The sequence below is a fragment of the Corvus kubaryi genome, unplaced genomic scaffold (assembly GCF_017639235.1).
Source record: "Corvus kubaryi isolate FWS band 111438036 unplaced genomic scaffold, C.kubaryi_AGA036_p1.0 37266, whole genome shotgun sequence".
NCBI classification, from domain to species: domain Eukaryota; kingdom Metazoa; phylum Chordata; class Aves; order Passeriformes; family Corvidae; genus Corvus; species Corvus kubaryi.
In genome coordinates this window covers 4,892,413-4,919,285 of record NW_024581081.1, presented here as the reverse complement: position 1 = coordinate 4,919,285, position 26,873 = coordinate 4,892,413, and the positions used below count along the sequence as shown (strand labels likewise).

The window sequence follows — 26,873 nt, the reverse complement described above, 5'->3', positions numbered from 1 at the left end:
TACCAGGAGTACTAATGTTATCTGTTCCTACAGCAGAGTTTAAACATCTTTTAATTTGTATTTTGCAGTGGAAAACTGAAAGATAGTACACAAAATTTTTCAAAAGCTCCTGGTTGTTTAAAGTAGGAAAGACTCACATATTCATTCTTTCCATTCTACAAGAATTACAAAAAGAGAACTGTATATTCCTCATAATATTCTGATCCCCCTTTAATTCCCTCTGCCTGAGAAAAAAACCATTTAATTTTATCAATACAGAAAAAAAAATTAAAATCGAGAAATAATTAATGGGATTCCAGCCCACCTAAATATTTCTCAGAAATGACGTCTAGACATTCCTCTTAAACTCCAGGCAGTAATCCCACCTGCTTGTTTACCAAGACTGTAGATTCCTAAATACACCAGTCATTCTTTATTTAGTACGAAATTCCTAAAACTGAGTACTCTCCTTACCCATCTGTGCTCAGAAATGTCCTCTTTGGGGATATTACTAAATTTTACTTCCGCAGAGCTTCACTGAGGACTGACCTTAAGTCTAACAAAGCTGAAAAATTAGAACTAGTCAAGAACACAGCAGCTGATCTTTTTAATATCAGTCATCAGGCAGAGCACTTCTGTGTCAAAACCATATGCATGGAAAGATTGAATCCAATTTTCCAGTCTTCCAACCTTAGAGACATGCAGCACAGTGAAAGGTCTTCCTGCCGCCTCTTCTCCCACAGCTGAGTGACTGTGTAGTTGCCAAAAACAAGAGCCCAGCAGACCAAACAGGAAAAAAAAGAGACAGAGACTGATTCTAGGTCCATAGGTGATTCATCAAGGGCTTGGGAAGACCTAGAATTCCCGTCTGTATGACAGTAGGAGCCAAAATGGCACATACTGCACTATACATATGAATAGGAAAGCAAGCTGGTTTATTTTTAAGGATCATCACCTCCAGTTTCATAAACGGTTCATCCTGACATGCAGGATGTGGCAAGAAGCCTGAACAGATGAGCAAAGATCACCTAACAAAATTTACACTTAAAAAGGAAGCATAGAAAGGGTCAGCTGATACAGGAGGAATAGACACTGTTCAAGTGTGCAGGGATGGGGTTAGGAATCTGCTAAGGAGCATGAAGGCAACAAGAAGAACTTCTAACGTGCATATCAGCAGCAAAAAGAAGACAAGGGAAGTGTGAGCCTGCTGCTGGGTGGGACAAGAGACCTTGTGGCAAAGGACAGAGAGAAGGCAGAAGTACTTGATGGCACCTTCTCCTTGGTCTTTACTTGTAAAAACAGTCTTCAGGAATCCCAGGTCCTTGACATCAGTAGTAAAGTCTAGAGCAAGGAAGACTTATCCTGGGTGGTGAAGGATCAAGTCAGTGATTGTTTGAACAAATTGGATATACACAACTCCATGGAACCTGATGGGACGCACCCACAAGTCCTGAGGGAGCTGGCTGATTTGTGGGCCACTCTTAATTATATCTGAAAGGTTGTACTGACTGGGGAAGGTTCCTGGGGACTGGAAGAAAGCCAATGTCACTTCTGTGTTCAAGCAGGGCAAGGAAGAGTCAAATAAGCCAGAAAGACTTACCTCAGTTTCTGAGAAGGTGATGAAGTAAATCCTCCTAGAAGCTATTTCAAAACATATGAAGAAGAAGGTGATTGACAGTAGTCAGGATAGAATTATGAAGAGGGAATCATGCTTGGCCAATGCTGCAGCTTTCTATGATTCTGTAACTTACTCAGTGGATACGGCGAGACAGGCAGATATTACTTAATCTTAATTCTAACTAGGCTTTTGACACTGTCTCTAACCACATTCTCATAGACAAGCTGATGAAGTATGTACTAGATAAATGAACAGAGAGGTGTGCTGAAAACTGGCTGAACAGCCAGCATCAAATATTTGGGATCAGCAGCAAAATTTCAGCTGGAAGCCAGTCACCACTGGAAAGCCCCAAAGCTCATAGAGACAATATTGTTTAACCTCTTCCTTAGTGACCAGGAAGATGGGACATGGAACAACTTTATTAAGTTTGCAGATGATACAAAATTGGGAGGAAGTGTCTGATACACAAGACAGCTGTGCTGCCATTCAGAGGAGCTTCAACAGGCTGCAGAAATGCAGGAATCTCATGAAGTTCAAAAAAAACAAAATGCAAAATTCTTGCACCTGGCAAAGATTAACACCCTGCACCAGTACAGGATGGGGCCAACCAGCTGGAAAGCAACTTTGAAGCAAGAACACGGGATTTCTGATGGATGCTGAGTATGAGGCAGCAAAGAAGGCCAGCAGCCTCCAGGGTTGCATTAGAAAAAGTACTCCCATCAGGTCAAGGGAAGAGGTCCTTTCCCTCTGATTCACAATGGGACAATGAGACATATCTGCAATGTTGTGTCCAGCTCTGAGCTCCCCAAACAAGAGAGACATGGACATACTGGAGTGAGTGGAGCAAAGGGCCATGAATATAATTGACTGAAGCATTTGATATAGTAAGGAAAGGGTGCTGACAACATTCACCTGGAGAAGAGAAGGCTCAGGGAGGATCTTAATGTTGTCTCTAAGTATCCAAAGAGAGGAAAATAATGAAAGGGGTTCAGAATCTTCTTGGTGATGTCCAGAGGCAGGAAAAAAGGCAATGGACACAAAACAAAATACAGAAAATTTCATGCAAATGTACAAAAATCCCTTATTTTTAACTATGATGGTGATCAAACAGGCTGCTTAGAGAGGCTATGGATTCCTGATCCTTAGAAATACTCAGAATGAACAGGACATAGGCCCTAGCAATCCACTCTAGATGATCTTGCTTTGAGTAGAGGGGTTGGACCAGAGAATCTCCAGAGGTCGCTACCAATCTCAGGTATTCTGTGACTATAATAAAATGATATCAGTAAGAACGAAAAAAAAAAACAACCAAAAACCAAAAAAAACCCACCACAAACCCCTCCCCCCCAAAAAAAACCCAAACCAAAAACAGACAGGAAAAAACACAAATTCAAACAAAAACGAAAAACCAAAAAAGACCCCACCAAAAACCAAAACCCAACAAAAACAAAACCACAGCAGAAGCCCCATTGCTTGATGAGCACAAGAAGATTATTTGGACTCAAATTAGGGAACAGGAAATAAAATTATTTAAGTTATTCATTCAAAGAAAGATTATTACTAAAAAGAAGAAACAGTGAACAAACCTAAGGGTGGAGAACAGAGAAAGAGCATAGAAGGGAGTATCAGGAATCTCTAAAAGTCATCTTTACATCCTCACACAATATGTATACTGATCCTATAGTTTCAGGATCAAATTTAGACTATTCTGTTTTGACCATTTATGGACCTCAACTTGCCAGAATCAGTAGATCAACAGCAACTTTAAGTCATAAAATCATGGAATCACTAAGGCCGGAAAAGACCTCTAAGATCATCAAGTCCACTTCAGATGGTACTGTAATTGGCATAGTCTAGGCCATGGTATAAACAGCTAGCAATAAATCAGCACTTGAAGAATACATGAAAAAAGCCTCTCCAAGAATATACTATTTTACAGCAAGTGGCTTATAATGTGTGTTTCTTTCACAAACCCTATGCAAATCTTTAAAAAATGATTTTGCCTGAGTTAGAAAAGAGTTATGATTGCATCAAGATACCCATGCTGCTTGCCAGCTCTATATGAGCTTCTACAGCATTCCTACAAGTGCCAAACCTCAATAACCAAACTAAATAGCATCCTTTGGAACCTGATATCTGCTTTGCCTACATCTGCACTGTGTGGCTCACAACACTTTACCATATATCCGGCTCAGCTGAGATGACTGAACTCCAACCTTCTATTAATAACACACTAAAATGATATTTCCTCTCAATGACTTCCCGAGGAGTTGTTCCATCAAAGCCTGTCATATGAAATAGTTGAGGAGGTTGCTGGAAAAATAACTAAGCATTTCTGAGGTTGGACGTGGTTTCTGTCATAGACCATCTTACTTGGTTATTTTATATTCAGGGTAAGGACTGTGAAATTTCCTCTGGGATTATTCATTATATGCTCCAACCCTTGGATTCCCAGCACAAAATAGGAGTAAAGAAGAGGAATAGGACAGCAAACTGCCTGTGTCCTTGCAGAAAGAGCCCATGGCCATCTGGCCCTAATTCTTGATGTCTCTCAAAACATTTCACTTTACAGTGGAAAAAAACTATATGACATAATTCCACCAGCAACAGAAACCTACATGATAGTCCATGGACACTAGGGCATGTTCTCACTACAGCTTTTGAGAACTGAACGTGTACTCCCTTACCTTGTTGATGTACCGGGGATGGGACGTCCCGTATCCACCAGAACACACCAGCAGTAGCCTGTGGAAGGATGGCACTGCACTGGTTTGTAGAGGCCACCCTGAGCACACTCTGGAATGAACACATTGTCTTTCTGGGGCTGTTTTGCTTCCTCCAGGGCTGACTGAAGTTCTTGATCACATGACGATGCTTTCAGATGGAAAAGAAAAAAGTATTGAAGAAGATAGATGGGAAGAGCCTACTAGATTTATCAAACAGATTTTATATCTTTCTTTGATTGCATATAAGTATTTTCTTTGAGAAGGCTTGCTACAGCCCAAATACCAACTACACTGGTTTAGGCTATATACTGTTAGAAAGTTTAATTTCCTTTTATGAAGCCGCTTCATTTTATAGTCCTAATAACACCTTGAATTCCCCCTTTCCTCTACTTGATACAATCTATGGGTAAGTAAATACTTTGTGACCTTAAAAAAATCTTCATCCACTCCACAGTCCCTAAAGTACTGATTCTTTTCAGAGAGAACAGTAAAAATCCATCTGCTTAGGATTCCTTAAATGAATTATTCATCTAGATATTCATTTGGATGTTTATATTCTGCTCATTTTTTCCAGTTTTGAAGCAATCTCTTAACACAGTGATAATTCTTCCACATCCTTTTGTGGTGATTCTAGCATTGGCAATGCATCATTTGCTCTGGAGAGCAAAGACCCATGAAAAAAAGTAATACATTTTTATGTAATGTAATCAGTATGTCCAAAAACTTTCTGAGTGTGTGAAAAACTTACATATATACATTCTCAGCCTTTACATGAAACTATGAAGCAAGGTGGAAAGAGCAGAAAACACAGGGCCTGAGAAGGCCTATCAGTTTACACCAATCAGTAAAATAACACCTCTGGTGAGGATTTTTGGTCACTACTAAACTGGTACATGTGGCACTTCAGAGACAGTAAATGAGAGAGACTCTTTACTCAAGCCCTTATTTTTCCAGGGACTTTAAAATCACTCTTCTGTTATGTGAAATTTAGATTGTTAAATAATACAGTTTCTGTATAATTTCCAAACTATCCGGTAGGAAAAAAAAAATTAAATATTTGAAAAACAAGAATATTAAGCACTCTACAGACATTCAAACTACTGACAGGAAAATTTCAAGCTAGTAGAATTTCAATCAATAAGAGATTCTCTTCAGTTAAAGAACAGTCATTTTAATGTTACAATTAAAAAAAATTGTGGGTAATATATGCTCTTTTTTCAAATCAGTTAAAGAATTTACTTTTTGACTTTTAATAAGTCAGTCCACAAAGAACAAGTTGAATCCTGACTGAATTTTCTAGTCCATTTTAACAAATTTCAGCTTTAGGGTAATCTTGTTTTCTTTTATCCACAGAGTTCAGAAAATGCTTTGCAAATTATAGGCACAAACTGACAGAAATTCACTAATCATGACCAGAATACTACTGATCCTTGACAGACTTTTGCAAATGTAAATGTCGAAAATCAGTAAGACTTCTGTGGAGGAGAAAAGGTGGTAGGAAGCTAAATACTTTCACACTTTAAATGGCACACAATTCCACTTACACAATGGCCTGGTTTACAAAACTGAGTGGTTTTTTCCAATCCACGTAAAAGGTTTAAAAAAAGAGGATATCACTCGCTAGCTTGATTACACAAGGCACAGATGGAGGTCTCTAGCTGACTTTTTTCCTCTTTTGTTTCATATAGTATTTGAACAGGGTATCTAGGTAAGTCAATGATTTTGCATATTTTTGACTTTGTCTACCCACTGACATAAACAGAGATGGAATACCTCTCAAATTGCCAGTGTTTAGATAATAAAGTGTACTTAGAGAATCAGTGTAGTAGCGACAGAAACACTCTTTAAAAAAGGGAAATATTAATTATTTGCATGTTGAAACCTTCACAAAAATAACTATAGTTTGACAAAGTAGAAATCTGTCACCAACATCCTCCTACAGCTGCCAAAATAAATCTTCCTGTCAGTGAATATGGATTATAATGATTATCAAGAAACAAGGCGTGACAACCCTAGAAACACATCACTTACCTTAGTTGTTCACTTTTTATGTTTTGTATATAATCAAACAAAAAAGAGCAAATGGGGTGAAGCAGATGAGAGGGAGGAAATCATTACTCCTCTTTAAACTCCATTAGATTAATATCTCTTTTGTACGGATAAACCTTGGGAACACGCCATTAGCTACTGCAACCTTCTCGTGGTTTACATCCTTATAACTAGCAACATAACATGGGGTAGGTATTCTTATCTCTCTGAAACCTAGAGGAGCAATACATTTTTATGCTCCCAACTTTGTTTAGAAAATACTCTGGGGTATAAAGACCACATAGTCAGGTCATCCAGATAGACAAAATGTGTCTGAACCGAGAGGGTGTGATGGAAAATTCCCAGCACAGAAGCAGATATGGACTGTTTCAGCTGTGGGCATAAGGCACACTCCCTAATTTCTGTGAACCTCTAATTTCTACTGATTGAAACAACCCATGAAGGACTGCATTGCTGACTCATGGGCCAGTGCAATCACCTGTTTTGAGGTGGTTTAGGAGACAGTGTTAGACTTAGATAACTGGCCTTTATTGGTTGACTTGCTGAAGCAAGATTTTCTACAAGCTGTTTCTCAAGCTACAAATTTGTATTTTTTGCACTAGGTCATGTTTCTTCTGGTCCTTTTTCTCCCTTAGGTCTGGTTTTAAACATTAGAGGTACAGAAAAGCAGAATTATGGGGAAGATGTCACAGGAGGGCTGAAAACGTGGCTTATAGCTTTAGGATGGACAGTCAGAAGACTGCTTGAACTTAACATCACAAGTGAGACTGGAAACAGAGCAGACAGTAATCAAAGGAAGGTTTAAAGAGAAAGGACTTTCCCCTTCTTGAAACTTTTAATTTCTTATCTTTCCCTTACAGATGGGAAATTTTAACAAGCAGAGGAACTTATCATTGGGCTTGAATTAGTTGACAGATAAAATCTAGATTATTTCTAACAAATTAGGAAAAAAAAAGAATGTGATACACACTACGTCTGTCAGTTATCTATGAGCCAAATGACTGTCTTATTATAAATCTGCTGAACAGAGTTCATTAATTTTATGCAACAAAAGTGCAGAATAGCTTATCATTTTTCTCCCTTAGACAATGGATAATGAGCTTCAGGTCAGCTATCAGGCAATCTGCTCAAGAGAGTAATTTCTGAAGTCTAATGGTTTTTGTACACTTCGGACAAAACCATTTGTGTCACCATTACTACTTCCCTGTTTGTTTTCCCCACTCGAACATTGTTCCTACCTAAAGTGCTTATCTATAATCCTGCCTGCCAGAACCAGAACATTAATCCTCTGTGTGATTTCCTCTCTGAGGGAGCCATTCATCCCCTTTCAAACTTTTCTTTCAATTATTTACAACAGGAGTAGTGGAAAGATGCAACTGTAGCCCTGTGATGTGAAGAGCTCTTATCACAAGAGCTACCATACCACTGAAAATAATTGCCTTTGTAATGTCAGAAGAGTCATGGTCAACAAACGTTCATTTCCCAGGAGAACCAGTGATAAATGTCATTAGCTTAGAAAATCTCTGACAGTTTGTCCAAACAATCTGACAACAACTATGAACTGGAACCATAACAGATGGATGCCAGAAGTTCATAAAGTTCATATGGAAAAGGATCTATGCCACAATAAAAGTAGGATAAAATACCTTACTCATTAAAATGCATCAAACTTTCTATGGAATGTGTTACTACAATAACATTCTTTCTGGGAACAGAAAAGCACTGATACTCCAGTTTCTTCTTTTCAAGGAATGTGCTTACACTGTTGTTATTTCACTTAATTCCTTCAGTTTTGTCTTGCCAGAAAAAAAGAGATACTTTCCAAGCATCTTAGTAAAAAAATTAGTTAAACATGGCTAAAAAAATCCTTTCTGCATAGTGTATCATGCTAGCCAGCACTATAGCTTAGCTGTGATAATTTATTTCAGGTTAATAAACTTTTCTGCATTTTTTACCCAAACTACATTTTATTTTATATCACTTATAAGCATTGGTGATTCAATACAGACATTTCAATCATATAAGGAAATATACCTTTTTGTCCAGTTTTACACCAAGGACCATTGTACCATCCGCCCAATGACTGAATGACAAAGTAAAATTCTTACTCACCCCTAAGAGTGAGTTAAAAAAATGCTTTAGATGTAATGTATGTTACACTTCCTATGTCAAGGTGTTACTCCATTTCTTCCCTTTTCATTTTAAAGATTAGTTGCTAAACACATTTTTCATGTTCTGGTTTAAGATGCTATTACAATCCATTACAAACAACCAGCTGAAATGCTGCATCTTCTGTCAATAAGAAACACACTTCCGCTAATGTCTCGGAGGGTAAGTTTCATGATTTGTATAAAATCTTTGGTCAATTTTTTTTGCCAGTCATCCCTAAGAAAACAGTCTGGATTTCAATGAATCAAGTTAATTTACAAGAAAAAATTTAAGTTAAGTAAGAAAATTTAAATTAATTAAGTTAATTTTTAAGAAAAATACCTCAGTAGTAATAGGATGTTACACTGTAAATCATTATTTATTAAAGACTCCATTTATTCATCTGTGATGGGCTACCTAAATTTTTAAATAATGTTTACGAGGGAATGTCCTAGAGGAGAATAGCAGTGACTTTTCTGGGAAAGTCATCCTGAATAATCTATTTAACTGTGCATTTTTCTGGTGCACATCTAAAACTCTGAGTGCTGTATTATGTATGTTATGATAATCATCTTGTTAGTCTTGTAACGGGCCCCTTATTTCAGAAATTCAAGCAGTTTTTCTGCTGTGTCTTATCACAACTTCTCCCAACGTGTGGAATTTCGTGATTACAAATAATTTGAGTTGTGGTTTTTTTGCATAAATGTAAGTAACTGTATTTATGTGTAAATTTCAATGTGTTCCGTAGAAACAAGTTGTCAAACCTGCAGAAAATTACAAATGTTACGTTAACATTTCCTGCCACTATACAAACATTTCCTTCCAATTTCCTTAACCCCACAATGTGTATATAACAAACAGATCCCACTCCAAGAAATTCTGTTTTCAGTTGGTTCCTGCTCCCTCCTTTTCTCATTACCATAATGGGCCATGAAAGGACAATTTAGACAGCCTGGTTTTCAGAGTAAATGGATCTTTTATTAGGGCTTGAAGCTCAGTGTTCTCTCTAGAAAGCAGGTAACAAGAAACCTGTGAACAAAACTACTTCAAAAAGTGAGAAGCATGTTCTAGAGGACTGCAGTGTAACATTACAGGTATTTAATATTGCAGTTCTACCCTTTTTATGGGAGGATATACAGACAGAATATAATCATGTCCAAACTTTAGTATACTTCAATTGTATGACAATTTCTGCTAATTGGAGTGTTATTCAAATCATCTGTCTATCCTAGTTAATTAAGCCTAATTTAAGCATACTTCAAATACTGATTTACAGAAGATTTGAGCTAGTTTATTTCAATACATCATCATTAGGGTGGATAAATAGTCATCCTATTTATACCCATGCAAGCCTCCAAGAAATTTCGCATCTCATGAGAATAAGAATTTGATCCATTTGCTTAGGATGAACCCTCTTTGAACCAGTGAAGTTAATACACCCCAAGGAAACTGATCACAATACGTTTTTACATTTTTAACTAGTTTTTCATAGTCTTCAAGTCTCATTGAATGGAATTCCACTTACATTACACCAAATTGTATTTCCACATATGACTAAAATGTTCACTTTAGAAAGTTAAGTGGGAAGTGGGATAATTTCTATTCAAGCTATGCATTTCCTGCAGAGGAGTTCAAGCTGACTGAATGGCGAAATGGTCCACTAGAGCAGTGGCCCCGTTATTCCAACCCCAGCAAACACGCCCCTTCAAGGTAAACTAATGAATTCTTTATCTGTCGCTGACCAATTTCATCACCCAGAACCCATTAAGTCTGTTCCTGCTATAAGCACAGCTAATACAAATGACAAAAATTCCCTAAATTATGTCATTCTAGTAAAGGAAAGATGTAACTCCATGGCTTTCTATTTTTTCAGGGTTTCCAGCTTTTGTCTGGACATTCTCTAGCATGACGGATTCCTTCTCTGAAGAGGTACATGAAGTGGTATAATGCACTTTGATTGCCAACTTCCTACCCTTTGTGTACACTAAGTTGTTTTCTTGTCCCTCATGGCCAGAGCATGGGCATCTCTCACCAGCCTTTTTTAAGAAGACCTGTTCTTACAAGAATTTGTCTGCCTGCCACCTCTTGACACTTTCAAGTAACCTCGAGTCTAACTGGAATCAAGTGCAGCTGAATGCTACAACAAAAATGGAAGAATTAATCTGCTCATGCTACTAGTTTCTTATAAAGGCTGTTCATTAACCTGGATCAAACAAAGAGTATTGTGCGGGCCAGGCTTCCCCAAATAAAAGTCCATGGAAAAATACCAATCAAATTCAATGGACAATACATCAGGTTTCAGCTGAACATATTCATATGCACGTATGTTTCCAGTTAAGCCTAATATTTGTTCATGGACCAAGTACTGATTGTAAGGAATAGGTAACATTAATAAACATGCAACCTTAGATCCAACATCTAGATGGCAACCAACACCTAGGACTAAATTACAGCATTAATACTCATCTGCCGCCACGTGTTTTGATTTACGTTAGGTTCAGATACAAATCAGCATGAGGGTTCTCAAAGCCTGGAGGAAGCTGGCAACTTTCCTATCCATATCTTTTCTCATTTGTGAAAAAACTTGTGGGAACCAAATATTGCAGGCCCCTTGTGTGCATTTTCAGAGAGCTCTCAATGTACAGCTGATCACTATTTTGCACTTTTGGAGCTTGGGCCGATGATTGTGGCTCAAAAAGCAAAAACCTCATGGCTTTAACACAGCCATAATGACTAATTTATGTATTTTATTCCACTGAACAAAGAAGGATAAATCACAGACAGATGCTCTCATTTATCTATGTGGTTTCATATGCAAAGACACTCTAATACAAAAGGAAAACCATCTGAAAATGCACTGAGCCCACTGAAAAAAAGATTCAAAATACAGAGACCACCAGCCCCCATTTAGCTTTACCTGAGAAGAACATAATCACAATCAACATAATCTACTGGTATACAATAAGATTTTCTCAACTTTTACCCTGTGTTTAAGCAGCCAAGTAGCCTTATATCAAACCAAGATTTCTGTAATACATAAATTCTGGTTCTACCAACTGGCAAAAGTTTGGGGGGACATAAGACAGAGGTCTGAAATATAATGGGATGACTTGCTCTCTAATCAAAACCCAAATCCACATGTCTGCTGGAATTTTTAAAAAAGTTTCTGGTTTAGGGAAGATTTTGCACATATCTTTGCAATTCTTTATTTTCTTAAGATTTGAAATCCTGTAACCACAGTTACTGAGAAAGACTGTAACCACAGTCACTGTAAAAGAAAAAGAACTGTTTTGCCTCAAAAAGCCTGCTATTTTAGCATTCTATTTGGTTGTTCCTTTGCTTGCTTGTTTGTTTATTTTAGCCCAACTTCTTGGTAAAAGAGATGAGAAATATTATGCAAATATTCAAATTTCTCTTCTCACAGAAATATAACTAATTTAAATTAATCAGCTGTTCATTTGTGATCCTTTTTCTCTTCACTACCATTGAATAGATTAAGGGATCAAACTAGCTGCCTCTTTTAAACCTAATGTAATTCTCTATTTTGCCATTCTTACTCAGATGGAATAAAATGGTAGCATGAGATTTGTCCCGACTTGAAAACTCACACAGAAATTAGTCTCCATTTACAAACATGACACAATCTGATTCTAAATGTTTAAATATTAGCATTTACTCCTATAGTAGATAAATAAGAGAGAAACATGAAATGAGTATACATTAGATTATAGATCTGAGTTACTTCAAAGATGCATTTTGCATTAGAGCCAAAATTTTTGTATTGAACTTCTCAGGTCAAATATTTTACTGTACCATCTATGAAATGTGAGACAGCAGTGAATCAAAAGAGGCGTATTTTTGTTAAATCTTTAACAGCAGTGTGTGAAAGTGATAGCAAGCCTTTGCAAAGTGCCAGGTGTGATCCAAGGACTGTTCACACACTATCTTCTTCAATGGATCTTTAAAAAGAACCTTTACACAAATCAAAAATCATTTAAAGTCAACTGGTGAATGACACGGTATCAGGCTTCACAAGGAGAGTGAAAAATCTGGTCTTCTGAGGAGATGAGATCCCTCATCCTTCTTTTGCTCAATTAATGGAAAGAGCATGGATTATCAGCTCCAGGTGTTCTTGCTAGCCTTTGTTAACTTGACTTCCCTAATACGAGAGAAGATAATGTGCAAATGACTGCCCCATCCTGCAAGGATACATCTGAAAGCAGTTATTTGCCAAACAGGATGAAATCTGGTTTTCCTACATGAGAGGAAATACTGGTACCTATATTGCTACATATGGCTGCCTCATCCCGTCAGAGCAGAGCAGCCCCACTGCGTTCAAACTGCAAAACCAACCAAACAAAAAAGCCACTGCCCAAAATTACAGCAAATGAAAATCACTGACTTTCCCAAACACAGTGGCTGGCTGGCCAGCTTGCTGTAGCAATCTGAAGGCTCATTCATTAAACAAAATTGCGCAAAGCTATCATGCTTGCTTTATGACTATATTCACCAGCAAATGTTAGTCTCCTGCCAGTGGAAAAATCTCTCATTTTTCAAGAGAGATTTCAAGTGAAAATAAAGCTGGTTCACTTTTTCCATAGAGCTGTGAAAATGAAACTCTTTGCCAGGTAAGCTGAGAGTACATATTTGTTTGAGTAGCTCTGCTAAAAATTAAAAAACAAAACAGGCAAACAGGGGTGCTAAATTCATATTTTGACACTTAAATAAACCATCCAGCTTACATGAATGTTTATCCATCTAGCCCTTCCCCTCCATGAAACAGAAGTTGTTTCTCTTCTCCACTTGGGAAACTGAGATACTTACATCAGCGCATGGATATGACTCTGGATACTTGACCTTAGGCACTCAAGTAATTTTCCTTTCAGAGGTGTACAGGGGCATCCCTGGCTGCAGCCTGTGTCATTCTCCTGTCACTGGTTCACACTGCTAATACTGTTGGCACCATGCAGTGTTATCCAGCCTTATTGCTTAACTCCTGCCTGAGGTGACTGCACCCCACCTACATTTGATTTTCTAAGTATCAACTCATTTCCAGCCACCTTACAGACAGAACCCTGACTACTGTTGCAGAAGCCAGCAGGAGCCAGGAGGGTTTCGGTCTGTTTTATGGGAATGCAATCTGAGATGTGTAGTTTAAAAATGTGCAGATATGTTCAAAAAAATGAGAGTGTTATTTTGCATTTTGGTAGAACTCCTTTACATGTCTCAGAGTATCTTACAAAATGGTCAATACTGTCTGCACCTGTGTCTAATTCACAGCAGATTGGATGGGCATTACAGAATGGTAAGAATTTGGCCCTCTGGCACTGAGCAGGAATACAGAGATTAAACAGGCTGCTGAAACAGAAATTCTCCATTTTTTCCTCAGTGTTTCAGGCAGTAACTTTGACAGCCATAATGCAAAAGTTTATGCTACCATCATTGTCTTGCCTCTCAGATAAGTACCCTTAAAACCTACTTGGTTTAAAAAAATCCCTAAATTAAAAAATTGTAGTAATGCTGAGAACATAATTACACCCTTAAAAGCTAACTTATGACAGATGAATCAAAAATTGGGCACTTTTCTACTGGTTTTTTCTTCTTCATCTTGTCAAAGAGAATGCAAGAAGCAGGTGGAAAATAAGCGTGCATTTTATTGCTTCTGTCTCTACTTACAAGAACTGTGTTGTGCAATGAAAAATCTTTTAACAGAGAAACAAACAAATTCAGTAAGGTGGCATCATCTATTGATGATACTGCTCCCAGAACTCTTGTCCTCAGTATGAGATTTGAAAACATGAACATGAAGCCTGGTCAAAAGGTAACTGCACTGCTTTAACCCTGTATAAAGCTGAAGGCTCATCTTAGATTAAAGGCTGCACAGGTCCTTGCCCACAGCACATTATATCCAAGGCACACTATTTATATAGCACGTAGGATATCAGTATTCATAACAGAAGAGCTCCAGGATTCAGATAGAAGACTGTTTACTGATTTTGGCAAAGTTTTGTGTGCAATAAAGAGGATGAGCCAAAGAAGAGTAAAAGCCAATAAGAATATTCTTATACTAATTCTTTCGGCTCCAACGACTTTTAATATAGTTTTATGTTGCTCTTTCTTTTCTTTTTTTCTTTTGTCATATGGCCATGGTTAAACAGCTCAGCCTGTGCTTTGGTTTCAAGAGCAAAGACAAATCTTTGTCTTGGCTTTACTTTCAAACTTTGGAAAAAAACAAGGGCAGTCTGAATTAAAAATAAAAATTCCAATTCCACCCCACTTTCATCTCTGTTTTCAAAAAGAAATAGTTCTCTGAAGAGTAGATAATGCTAAATATGGTGTGAGAGCGAAACATCCCTAGGTTCTTGAAGAATGGAAGATCTACAATCATATTGAAAATTCCAGGCCAAAATTTCTGCTCTGGTAAACTGGAACCATTCCATTGCACACAGTAGGGATTAGCAGCAGCAAAGTCAGTCCCAAGAATATTCAGAAAAATTTTAAAGGCTTCTTAGATAATGCATAGTAGCAAAGACTTTTGAACTAGTAAAATGATAGTTTGAAGTGTGTCTAAGGATCCTTAATCCTTTACAACCTGTGATTACTTCATATGCTCAGAAGATCACTATTTTAGCATGCCACACAAACAACCTGTATAAATGGTACAAGCCTTGCATAAGTACTTCCCAACAATCTATTGTGCGTGAGAGTAAAGAGCAGGTTTCCCAAAGTGTTCTTTTTCAAGGTGTTTGCTTGGTATTTCCAGTCCTTTCAGACCTGTTCCGATCTTGTCTCCCCACACAGATGTGCACAACTACCTCAAGCTGTATTTATTTTGAAGCTCTCTACAATGAAGAAAGAAAATCCAAAAGACTGGTTTTGGCAGTACTGCTCAAGTAAAACAGATTCTAAATATTTAACTTTTACAGACAATGAGCATCACAGGAAAGAGTAATGTTGGCATTCAGTCACCTAATAAGGAAACGTTTTTATTACCGCTTATGTGAAGACAGTTCTGTTATTGTTTCTACATATAATGCATTGTGTGCTTTGTGTTTTTTTAAATTGGGAAAATTAAATGTTGTTTAACGGCTTGACAATAATGCAAAAGGAAGCTCAGTGCATGATGCTCCCAGGAGGTTGCAACGCTATTGCAATCAGAGCTGTTGCTAATTAAATCTGCCTATTGTTACAAAGCATTTGGGGCCAAACCAATCAACCACTGGCATAGTTAATGTAGTCCACAAGGGCCTTTAGTGGTACTTGTTTTCATCAATCATGAGGAACAAACGTAGGCTAAAGAAGAGTGGAAAATCCTGTGTATTTACAAACCTGCTTGCCTTGGGTCTCATTTGGGAATAACCACAGTACAGTCCCATGGCAGGTACCCTTGAACACTAGTAATTTTGCCTCATACATGTATGCACATTTTCATAAACATAACATGCAGGAGAAGACAGAGGCTCTCCCTTGCACCAGTCATGGGCATCCTCTTTTGCTTGTGTTCTACATACATATTTTACAGTGACACAATGGCAGGTATAGTTTGCATAATGAAGTGGTGGAATCTCCGAAGCACTTGCAAGGAAAAAAATCCAATGTCATGATTTACATGACTGAGACACTGAGACCAACAAACAAAACAAAAGGCATGAAGTCTACATTCAAAACTGAAAAAAGGGTGCCTTTTCATTTAGAGAAATACCACTATTCCAACTGGTCGGTTCAACATCTTTTTCTTCACTTCCACCTGCTATACTGCATGTCTGTAAAGCTCTGTTTTGTATTCCATAGTTCTGTACTAGACACTATCTCAACCACCTCTCTGATGAAACTTTTTTCTGCTTGCATTGATCTGTCCAGACTGTGACAGCCCTCCCCAAAGCAGAGCCAGGGTTAGAGCCCTGGAGTTCCTGGCTAGCTGCCCTGAATGTAAGCAATGAAACCACGCTGTCTCCCTCCACTAGCTGACGTCAGATGTTTTCACATACAATACTTTGTAGGCTGCTTAAGTCTCCACAATGACATCCTGAGGAAGTGATATTGGCACAAAATATAGTCCAAGACTCTGAGCACTATTCAGTCAGACCAACAGCATTGACATGATGACACTTGTATTGAGTTTTATTTGACAAATTTAAATGAACTTCCACAAAACAACTTACAGTCTTGACTAAGGAAGCATTCTTACTGAGGAAGTGTTCTTACCTAGGATGAATTCTTACTAAGGAAGCATTTTTACTTAGAAAAGCACTGAATTAAGCTGAAATTCACCAGCTTTAGGATCAAACATCTAGGTGCTCCTGCATTTTGGTATCCTTCAGTACCCTGCAGTATGGATACCACAGCTGTACAAGGTATCTCTGAAACAGTCTCTGACATCCTACAAAGATAGGTAAAGACACCTTTCCAAGTTTACTTAATCTAGGAATCAAGCTCTCCCTCCTTTTCTTTGCAGTCACTGCTCAGCTGGGTGCTCCTAAGAACTCTCTACTTGGTTTTGGAGTCACTATATTTTCAGAACACAGCCTGCAAACTCATCGCAGGATCTACAGCCTTTATCCCTTGGTTATTCTTCTCATAAAGCCTCCAATTTAAGCTTCTGGCTGTATTGGATAAAGAGAAGATGGAAGAAAAGAGAGACGAGAAATCAGTGTTACAGGAAATGTTCAGCAGCATTTGGGATTGAGCAATGATATCCAGGCAAAAACTGAGAACAGGCAGTGAAGATCAGCTATTGACAGAAGAGAAAGAAGACTGCAAAGAAAGGATTGGAAACAGAACAGAACAGGGAATTCCCTGTGTACAAGCAACATTGAGGATGAATAACAGAGACTATAATAATATTGCAGAAGGCTCCAATAAAAGCAGGTATGAAATAAAAGATAAATTAAGCTTAAGTATAATACTCAGATTCACAAACTTTCTAAAGCATATTGGGGATAAAAAGACCTGAAGCAAGGCATTTCTCATCTAGCCTTGCTATGGACAGGTGTGCTCTATATAGAAGCCACACAGGCTCATTTTGACAAGAATATTGAAAAGGTAAGTGCATGATGACATCCTTAGGACCATGGTTACTTATGTGACATAGTATCTGACGTGCAAAGGTGTTAATGAATATTCAGTGTTTCTGAATATAAATATGCTTCAGTGTGCAAAACACATCATCTGGAGACAATCGAGTTGTACATAAAGGTAATAAAGAGAAAATACTTTGTTCAGTCTTTCAGCTGACAGTATCAGTGGACTAGAGGAGCCCTTGCGCTGACAACACATTCATTAAAGTCAAGAGGAATTCCAGCTATGCAACAGCAGCAGGATTGCGGTGGCCTGTCCTATCGTCAGAGAGTCAGCAGACTAATATACTACATACTAGCTACTTTATGATTTCATAAAGTGCGCACTGTGTTTCCAAGAGAAGTGATAACGCAATCATCTGTCCTGTACTATTAATGTTCCCACAAAGAGAAAAATTAAAACAAAATTAAAAGAAACCTTCCAGGCCTGATTCACACCTCTCCTCATAAATCTTGCAGTGGTATTATCCTTGTAACTCTAGCAGAGTCACTCCTATTTACGCTGCTCTGAGTAAAATGAGGCTTCATGCTTGCTAAAACTAAACCATCTCCTCCTACAGTCATTTGCCATTATTATATTGGACTGTTTAGCTAAAGGGATGAACTACAGGATATGTGACTACATTACAAGTCACTGTTTTATACTAAAGATGTTGGTACGGAAATGGGGAGAAGTGACCTTTCAAACCACTGACATTTATACTGATGTTTTTGGCTTTGCTGCTTCTCTGTTGCGTCAATTCATACCAACTTAAAATCAAATCCTAAAAATGATCTCAGATTTCTTTTAAAATCTGATTAGAAACTGCAAGAATAATAAAACTGTAAATCCCTTAAGCTAAGAGACTTATACAGCCAAACAGGAGAGCAATGAGATTAACAATTTTCTCATTACCTTCTGGCAGTTTGAGATTATGAATTTAGCTACGTAATAGGAGCTTTAGGAAAGCCAGAGAGGAAACAAGGTCAGAAGTTACTCAGATCTCTGCTCCCCAAACCAGTTAGGCAAGCAGACAAACAGAAAGCATCCCTACCTCTTCACCAGCCAGAATAACTGGGCACAGGGATGTTCTGAAAGAGTAAACTGAACCACAACAGTGTGGTTGTGAGCCTCTGCAACTAATAACACCTCTGACTCTGTTAGGAGTCTCCATTTTATCTGAGTATGTGCATGAATTCACCAAACAACAGGCAAATATAACCATCAGGATCAACCTTTGTCAGTCCTTTCATCTTTTGGAATTTGCTTTAATACAGATATGAAATTTTGGCCTGATGACTGAGGGAGACACTCAACCTTTCCTGTGATTTGAACCTGAACAGATCTTGCAATTCTGAACTATTTGCATTCTTGCCCCAACTGTATCTCAGATTTTGGGGGCACTAGAAGAGTTAATTTGACTTCATATTCCTCTGCTTCCAGACCAAATATCAATGAGTTTGTTGCCCTGATCTAACTGGGTGCACTGGAAAATAATTCAAGGGCATTAAAAGTCACCCATGTTTGAGGAATTTATGTATTTATAATGCATTCTAATCCCACAAAAACTGCATCTAATCATTCCTTCAAATAGAGGCCAATAAAAGTTTTTTCATTTTGATAAGTTGTTTCTGCTCACTGAAGAACAAAACTGGTAAGTTAAAATATCACTGAGGTCTCACTGGAAAACAATAGTACAAGGTAATTCACTGTTTAAATGGCAAAAACATCATTTTTTTCATTGCTTGTTATGACTGTAATACAGTTGGTTGAAAAATTTTATTTTGACTGTCTGCTGGAAAACCAATTATTTGAATGAAAAGATGTTTTTCATTCAAAGTGTTTCTTTTTGACAAAAAAAGAGACGAGAACAAAACAAAACCCCTCAACAAGCTGTTTCTTTGTGTAGAACTTCACAGAGAACCACAAAATCCAAGGTGCCTACAGGTTTCCTGAGGTGTCTGAGTTTATAAAATAGGGGGACCATTATGTCCTACATGTACTGTCAGCCTAAGGACTCAGCCCTCAAAAAAGGAAGAACTAATGAAGTTTTAAAATTACAGCTCCAACAAGACATTACAATGAACCATCAAGATTTTGAGTTTTGACCCAAAAACATTCATTTAATTGAAGATCTTGTTTTTTCTTTGAATTTTTGTTTTGAAGATGCATTTTTTTTAGATGAAAATGCATATATTTAAAAAAAAGTTCCTAGTAAGTCATGTGTTTTCCACAGAAGGCTGCATTCTCAACCAGTTTGGCATATTAAGCTTCACCCTCTCTTTTCTCTTGTGTTTTGACCAAGAGAATTTAAGATCTGAAATTTAATTTACAGCCTTAATTGTATTTAAACATAGTTTCATTTGTGGATGAATGAAGATATTTAGCCTGCTGTTTTTAAACGAAAACAGGTATTAAAAATAGCTTAATGAAAAACAGTGGTCTGTCTCTTCAACCACTGCTTCTTCTCCAGTAACACGGAAATCTAGTGCATTGTGGAAACAATACTTAATGTTATTCCTAGGCAGTTATTTGTAGGCACTGCAGAGAGCAGGGAAAACACAGTGTCTAACATTTGTCTGGAGCAGTCTGGTTTGAGAGATGACAGAGCATGATGTACAGAGTGCAGTGAAATGTAAAGCAAGCCAGTAATAATACAATAGCTGGGGTATAGATGAGAAGACCTCAGAGTGGATTTATGTACCTTAGCAACATAGTTTGACTACAAGTTCCCTTGCGTGCATGGAAAGGAGACTCAACGCTGGAAACTAACAAAAGAATCCAGAACATTGTATTAAGGACAGGGTAGGGTGAAGGATCCATGGATGACAGTATTAACCTGGGACCTTAACACTGCTGTAAAGAGTCAGGCTAATGCAATAGCTTCATCGCGGACTTGTGGCCAATGCGCAGACTTGGGGCTGAATCCCACCCATCGCACAGAAGTCACTGTAGGCATTGACTTTCTCTTGCTTTTGTACCAAATGGAAAACACTAAAATTACTGATGAAGCCTTAAGGAGTTCCTGCATCACATGGCAATTTTTTACAGAACTAAGGAAAAAGCCAAGAATTTTTCAGAAAATAATTAAGCGATGCATGAACTACAGCATAAGCTGTCAGTCTCTTCAAGAATTTTGTTCAGAGATACATGGCTTGGCAAATAAGAAAGTTGGAATTCATAGGTGATAAATCATCCAATTAAAAATCCCTCCAAATTTAAGCAACCATGACTAGCCATAACCTGACCTGCCAGGGAACGTTACATGGTCCTCTCATGGTCTGTACTTCCATTAACAACAGTCAGATTTTTTTTGTGGAGCAAGCAGTAGAATTCCACAGTTCACATAACTGGTTTTGGCTTCTTTTTCAAACAAAACTTATCCAATTATTGGAAAGGTAGATAGTTGGTTATTTGACTTATCCTGATAGAAGAAAAAACTGCATCTCTGCATGGAACATGGACAATTTCTCCTAACTATCAGGTCATTGGATGATGATGATGGAAGGTCTGGCAGCTCTCACTGTTTATCCTTTTGGAAGACCTATCATCTATATACCACCCAACAATCAGAGTACAGCCATAGCAGATCCATACTGTCTTGACTGAAAGTTTTATCTATTTCCCAGAAAGATTATGTCATTAGATATGATCCAGTCTAATATGTTTCTGTGCAAAAACATGATTTACATGATTCTCTGCATCTGTCATTAAAATATAGACCATTAACCTGACATTCTCCTTAAGATTTATGGACCTAATTGATGTTTTTATGATTATGCAATCTGATGTCTGGTAAACCCTAGAAAGCTCTGGGTAGGTGGGGGAGTGCATGTCTGAAAACTAAAGGAGAACTTCAAGCAGAACTGTTGTGTCATTTACTTGCTGTAGAAAGTAATGTGATATAATTAAAAATGGTCAGGAAAGATTACTATCTTTTGGCATCAAATTTTAACACATGCAGTAAAATAGAAATTATCAGCCTTGCATAAAACAGATTTTTTTTTTTTCCCTCCTCACAGTGGGGGTCCAGTAAAGCCCTGGAACATCCTGAGCATAAAGAACATCAACTGGATGTAAAACAGAGCTCTTTTTTTAATGGTTTAGGATGGGAGGATCTTCTCCTGTAGTGGGAGGAAAAAGCTGGAAATGTCAGTGCTTGATCTTTTTTAAGGTTTTGAACTAATATGTAAAATTAAAATGAAAATAAATGAAAATCCTTGTGAAAAGGATTATTAAAGATAGGACAGTTCTATAATAAGCATGATCCAGCAGCCTATGAATTAAGAATGAATCATAATATACAAGCAGTTTGGGGAGGTCTGGAAAGTTTAATCTTCTTGGACGAGTCTGAAAGAACTGAAAGAAAACAGTAATTTTCCTTTACCAATTTAGGTCAGGCAAGGCAAAGAAAGGCAAGAAAAAGAAAGAGGACCAGAATATGTAGAGTAATTTTGTTCACTGGTGAAGAACATATAGAGATTGAAGAGTACTGTTCCCTCTTTTGTAACAGGTAAATCAAGACTAAAATATCATTAAAAATTGCTGCTTAAAGGTAAGATAAAATTCTCTATTAGGAACTAAGTCAACCATTTACTGATTGGCCCTAGTGGTGTGAATATTCAATAGTTTGTAAGCCGTGAGTTTTTCAGCTGCCAGAGGGTATCTTGCAAACAATATTTGGAAAGAATTCTACTCTAAAACTATTGTGGTTCTTGACAGAAAAACAATAACAAATGAACGAGAAGTAAAGACGACTACCTCCTGCTCTTTAAAATATTTAAAAACATAACAGTAGTGGATATAACAAGTCGTGACAATGCCTCATGCATCTCCCTACCCAGCAGCTAGGTTTATAGTAAAATACAAATCAGAAATTACGGTTCACTCCAAATAATTAAGTTCCTTCATGAACGCTAAAGGGAATATTTTGTGAATCAGCTACAAGAGACAACCCAGTCTGTGAAGGCCGTAAGACTGATGTTTTGGAAGCTTCCAGTCTTCATCTGCATGTTTTTCTTACTAAACTTCCATGCACTTACTAAACTTGCATGCTTTTCTCTTTAACTTCCATGCACCACTTTGTTGAGTGAACAGGCCAAACAAAAAATGTTCTACCAGCTCATCTCTTTCAGAACCCACAGATTTTACAAGGCCCAAAAGCCAGACCTATGGCTAACATAAAATATTTGGACTTGCTGTAGATGTCATGAAATAATGCTAGTGCCTTTTCTTGTGTAGAGAATTGACCTGCAGATGAGCCCAAAGTAGAAAGTTCACAGTAAAAATGTTTGGACTTGAACTTGTCCAAAATTTGTCAGAGAGAGATTGCCCATCTCTTATGGACTGAGTTTCCATTGACAGAATCCATGTGTTGACTTAATAGCCCGTTGGGATGTTTGAAGATACTGAAAATCAATACTTGTGCCTTCTTCTTTCCTTTCATGATTTGAATTGAGATTTTAGGGTTCAAGTCAATTCCATTTCAGATACTCTGGATTATCAAACCCCTGTGCCAGAACATCACGGATTTCCAGTAGGTTGTTGTAAATTTTGGCCCATGACAATATCAGATACTCTAGGCAAGACATGGATATATTTCAACAACTTATTACCATGCTTTTGACTTCTCCAGCTACAGCTAATGACTGCATTTACAACACAAGCTTGGGAGTGCAATTCCCATGGTTGTGTGTGGCTCATACCTCACTAATTGTTAGAAAGAAACACTCTTTAGCGCTGAAATGAGCTAGTAACAGGCAAAAAGCTCCAAGTTTTCTGTGTAATTCAGCGGTTGGCAATTAATGGACCACTTCTACTCAGGCTCTTTCCCTATGCAAATCTACTTTATGTATTAATTTGAAGTCCATTTCTGAGTGTCCAATATAGGCATAATGTATTAAGAGCAAGTAGGAGTCATCCTCATCTACCCCTCCGTTAATGCCAAATACAAGCACATTTGAGAATGGAAGATTAGCCAGGGTTTTGCAGGCCAACACACAACTTCCTAGGAACCCCTGCTGAAAAATACAGGCAACAAACTTTTAAAATACTTTCTTCCCCCTCTTGCCTATGTTCTTTCCTCACTTCGTTATGACATACATTTTGATTTCCTTCTGTTTTAACTGGTTTCATATCTCAAATCTTCACATTGTGAAAGAAGCCTAATTCAAAATACTTGTAGAAAATTTCTAACTATGTTGTAATAAATATGTAAGTGGGAGCATGCAACTGAATCTTATTTTTTTCTTGCTAGCTCACACAACTTCAACTGCAAGCAATTTATCTTCATTGAACACTAAAAGTAACATCTGGAAAATGCAACAATTAATGAAAATAAATAAAAAGTCACTGAGCTGTTACTCAGTTTTCTGTCTCTATGTCATTAATTTTCCTATGCTTAGAAAGGAATGGCTCTTAGAATTGATGTAATTGGGCAGACACACAAACTCTTACATTTGTTTCCTTTGAAAGAAAATGCTATTTTTTTCTTATGCAGGTTTTTTTTAACTTTAGGACCGACTTTTGTCAGGATAGGCATAACAGGAATAAGTTAAGTTCAGTTTGGAATGAACACGAGCACAGGAGTATGGAACAAGGTTTGCCTTGGTCCTTTATAGGAAGGTGACTTTCAGGGATGATCAGTGCACAGGGATCCCACTGAAGCAATTGCCTCTGAGAAACAAAATCTAGCAAGCTAACAAGACAGAAACCTCACTGACAACCAACATAGTTTCCATGTGAGAAAAACTCCTCTGTACAAATGCTTTGAAGCTGTCTGATGACAAGGCAATAAAAACTATTCAGCTCTTAGAATGTCACTCTGTTGTATTATCAGTCTCACTGGCAGAATTTGCCAACAGATTCGGACTAACAGACAGATAAATGCAAGCAGCTATTTTGTACAGATACAGACACATAATTATCACGTTAGATTTAATTATTTTAGTCTATTAAGAAGATATTCTCAGGAGATGTTATACCAACTGTTTTCATTTGCATTTGCAGCCAGTCTATAATGCATTGCTGTATGTACACGTCAGTGTTCTCCCAGATGGCGTTTTGAGAATGAAACTCCTGTTGGATTGAACTCTCTGGGACTAATTGATAAAATCTTGCAACAGATTTTTAAAGTCCTGAAAATGACAGTCTGTAGCAAAAAGGCAGTAATAAAACACTACTCCATTGTGTCAGAAAATGAAATAAAAATTATGCGTCCCTTTCATTGGTGCACAGGTGAAGTAAAAAATGATGATGATAATGATGATTATATCCAGATACAGTGGTTCAAATTTGGGCACTTTGAAATCACTAAAATCATAGTTTGAGGAGACAACTCATTCTGATTTAAGATTCTTCATTCTGGAGGAAAAACTTCATAATGACTTGATCCACTGCTTTTTGCATAGATGTGTTCAGAATCTTGACAACCTGACCCTGCCTCAGAAGCCTTAATGGCAGATCAGGGTTTTCTCTGAGTCAACCCTATTTTATGATGGATTATGTATGGCTTGTCCTCTAGCACCTGCTTAAAGAATATAAGCAAAAAGATGGCAGAAATCGTGAAGCTGGCACAAACTGCACCACACATCTGGGTGATTCAGATGAAATGCAAACTATTGGGTCAACAAAGAAAGGCAACAATTTCTTCCTCTTCTATTTTTCTGGTCATAGTGGATTATCAACATAACAAACACTAATTTTACAACCCCTTTACAATGCTTATTAAATACACAATCAGTAAATATATGATCAATGAACATACAGATCATTAGAACTAAGAATGTCATACTCTTACATATTTTAGGAGAAAGAATACAGTAGTATAGTAAGAAAATAGAACTGAACAGTAAATAGGTGAAACTGTGCTCTATTTTGGCCACTAGAACAATACTCGATCATTTTTTTTATCTTGAATTATGTTATCACCAGAATCTCCAAGGTCCTTAAGTACCTATGTAAGTATATGACAGGTTATGTATGACTAAGTATGGTTTATTCTGTGGTGTACAGATTCTACTGAGAAATTACTGAGTAGTTTAAGAATCTTTTTGAACATTAAAAATATGATCAGTTAAACTCACCCTATTTGTTTTTCATGCAAGTGCTCACAAAATAGACTATAAGAAAATAATGACTCTCAAATTCATGCTAACTAAATGAATTTAGAAGCTTCACTGGGCATTGTGAAAAGGATCAAACTACACTTTGTCTATACTCAAACTCAAAAAACGGCATACAACCTCTGAAAAATATCACACTTTGTTCCCGAGAATCCCACAGGGATATAAACTGCTGATAGAGCAGCTATAGCAAGGAGAACCTAAGAGATTTACAGTCCAGCCTGAGCTCTCCTCAGGGGAACTGCATTTTCCCTGTTAGGTGATGGGAAAGTATCTGCACTGTCTTCTCTACTCACATTAAAGTTGCACTGAGCCCCAAAGTGACAGTAACAGGCAATTGCTAAGAACATAGTCCAAAATATCCAGTTTCTTCAAGGTATAAAACCTTCTGTCCTCTGGTCTTTACAAAATACTATAGCTCTAAAAGAGTAGTACCTGGATTTCCTACTGATACTGGTGTGGGATTAAGTTCATATAAAGCACAGTCAGCTTAATATCAGCTACAGATCTAAACTAGCCCAGTGAGCTCCAGTTACCCAGTCAGCTTCACAGTGCTGGGGGCTGTACAATGAGCTGGGTGGCTCTCCAGGCTCCACTGACTGCACTGATTATAGCACCACAAACTACAGCAGGAATTCAGACACTGCGTTCACAGACACACAGCAGTGTAGGCTGCTACATTTTGATGTCTTTATCTGAACCCACGCAGTCCCTTTTTCAGTGTTTTCTGTTTATTTTCTACAGCTGTTGGTAAAATTCTTATTTGTGTCAACCTGATATGGCAAATCCACAACATTTTCTGTGAAATGGAGAAAAAAATGAGGAGTGTGGGGGTATTCACAAAATATTTGCAAACGCACTATGACATATACATAAAGCACCTCAGCAGAAACAATTTTAGCAATTAAATGAATGCTCTATTCTAAGTATGGAAAGAAAAAGTATCTTTAAAATCACCTTCAATGCACAAAAAAAGCTAAATTGGAGATGTTTCTACTCTAATCAACCACTCTAAATAGAGCTATTGTAACACGATCCAATGTTGATGGCATTTTTGCTGGGAGTAAAATTTTGTCCTCAAAAACTTGTAGGTGAAATACCACTCCACAAATGCCTTAAGTGAACAGCAAAGGCCTATTTCTCTGAGCCAACAAAAAGAATCTACAATAGAAG

At 37.5% G+C, this 26,873-nt stretch overlaps 1 protein-coding gene across 4 annotated transcripts in view; it reads right to left on the bottom strand.

Moving 5' to 3' along the window:
* SMOC2 (SPARC related modular calcium binding 2) overlaps nucleotides 1-26,873 on the bottom strand; it is a 140,998-nt gene that overhangs the window by 39,596 nt on the left and 74,529 nt on the right. For all 4 annotated transcript variants that reach the window (XM_042025160.1, XM_042025161.1, XM_042025163.1 and 1 more), the window contains exon 8: nucleotides 4,285-4,471. In XM_042025160.1, coding sequence (XP_041881094.1) covers nucleotides 4,285-4,471 — 187 coding nt within the window. The remainder of the gene's footprint in view (nucleotides 1-4,284; nucleotides 4,472-26,873) is intronic.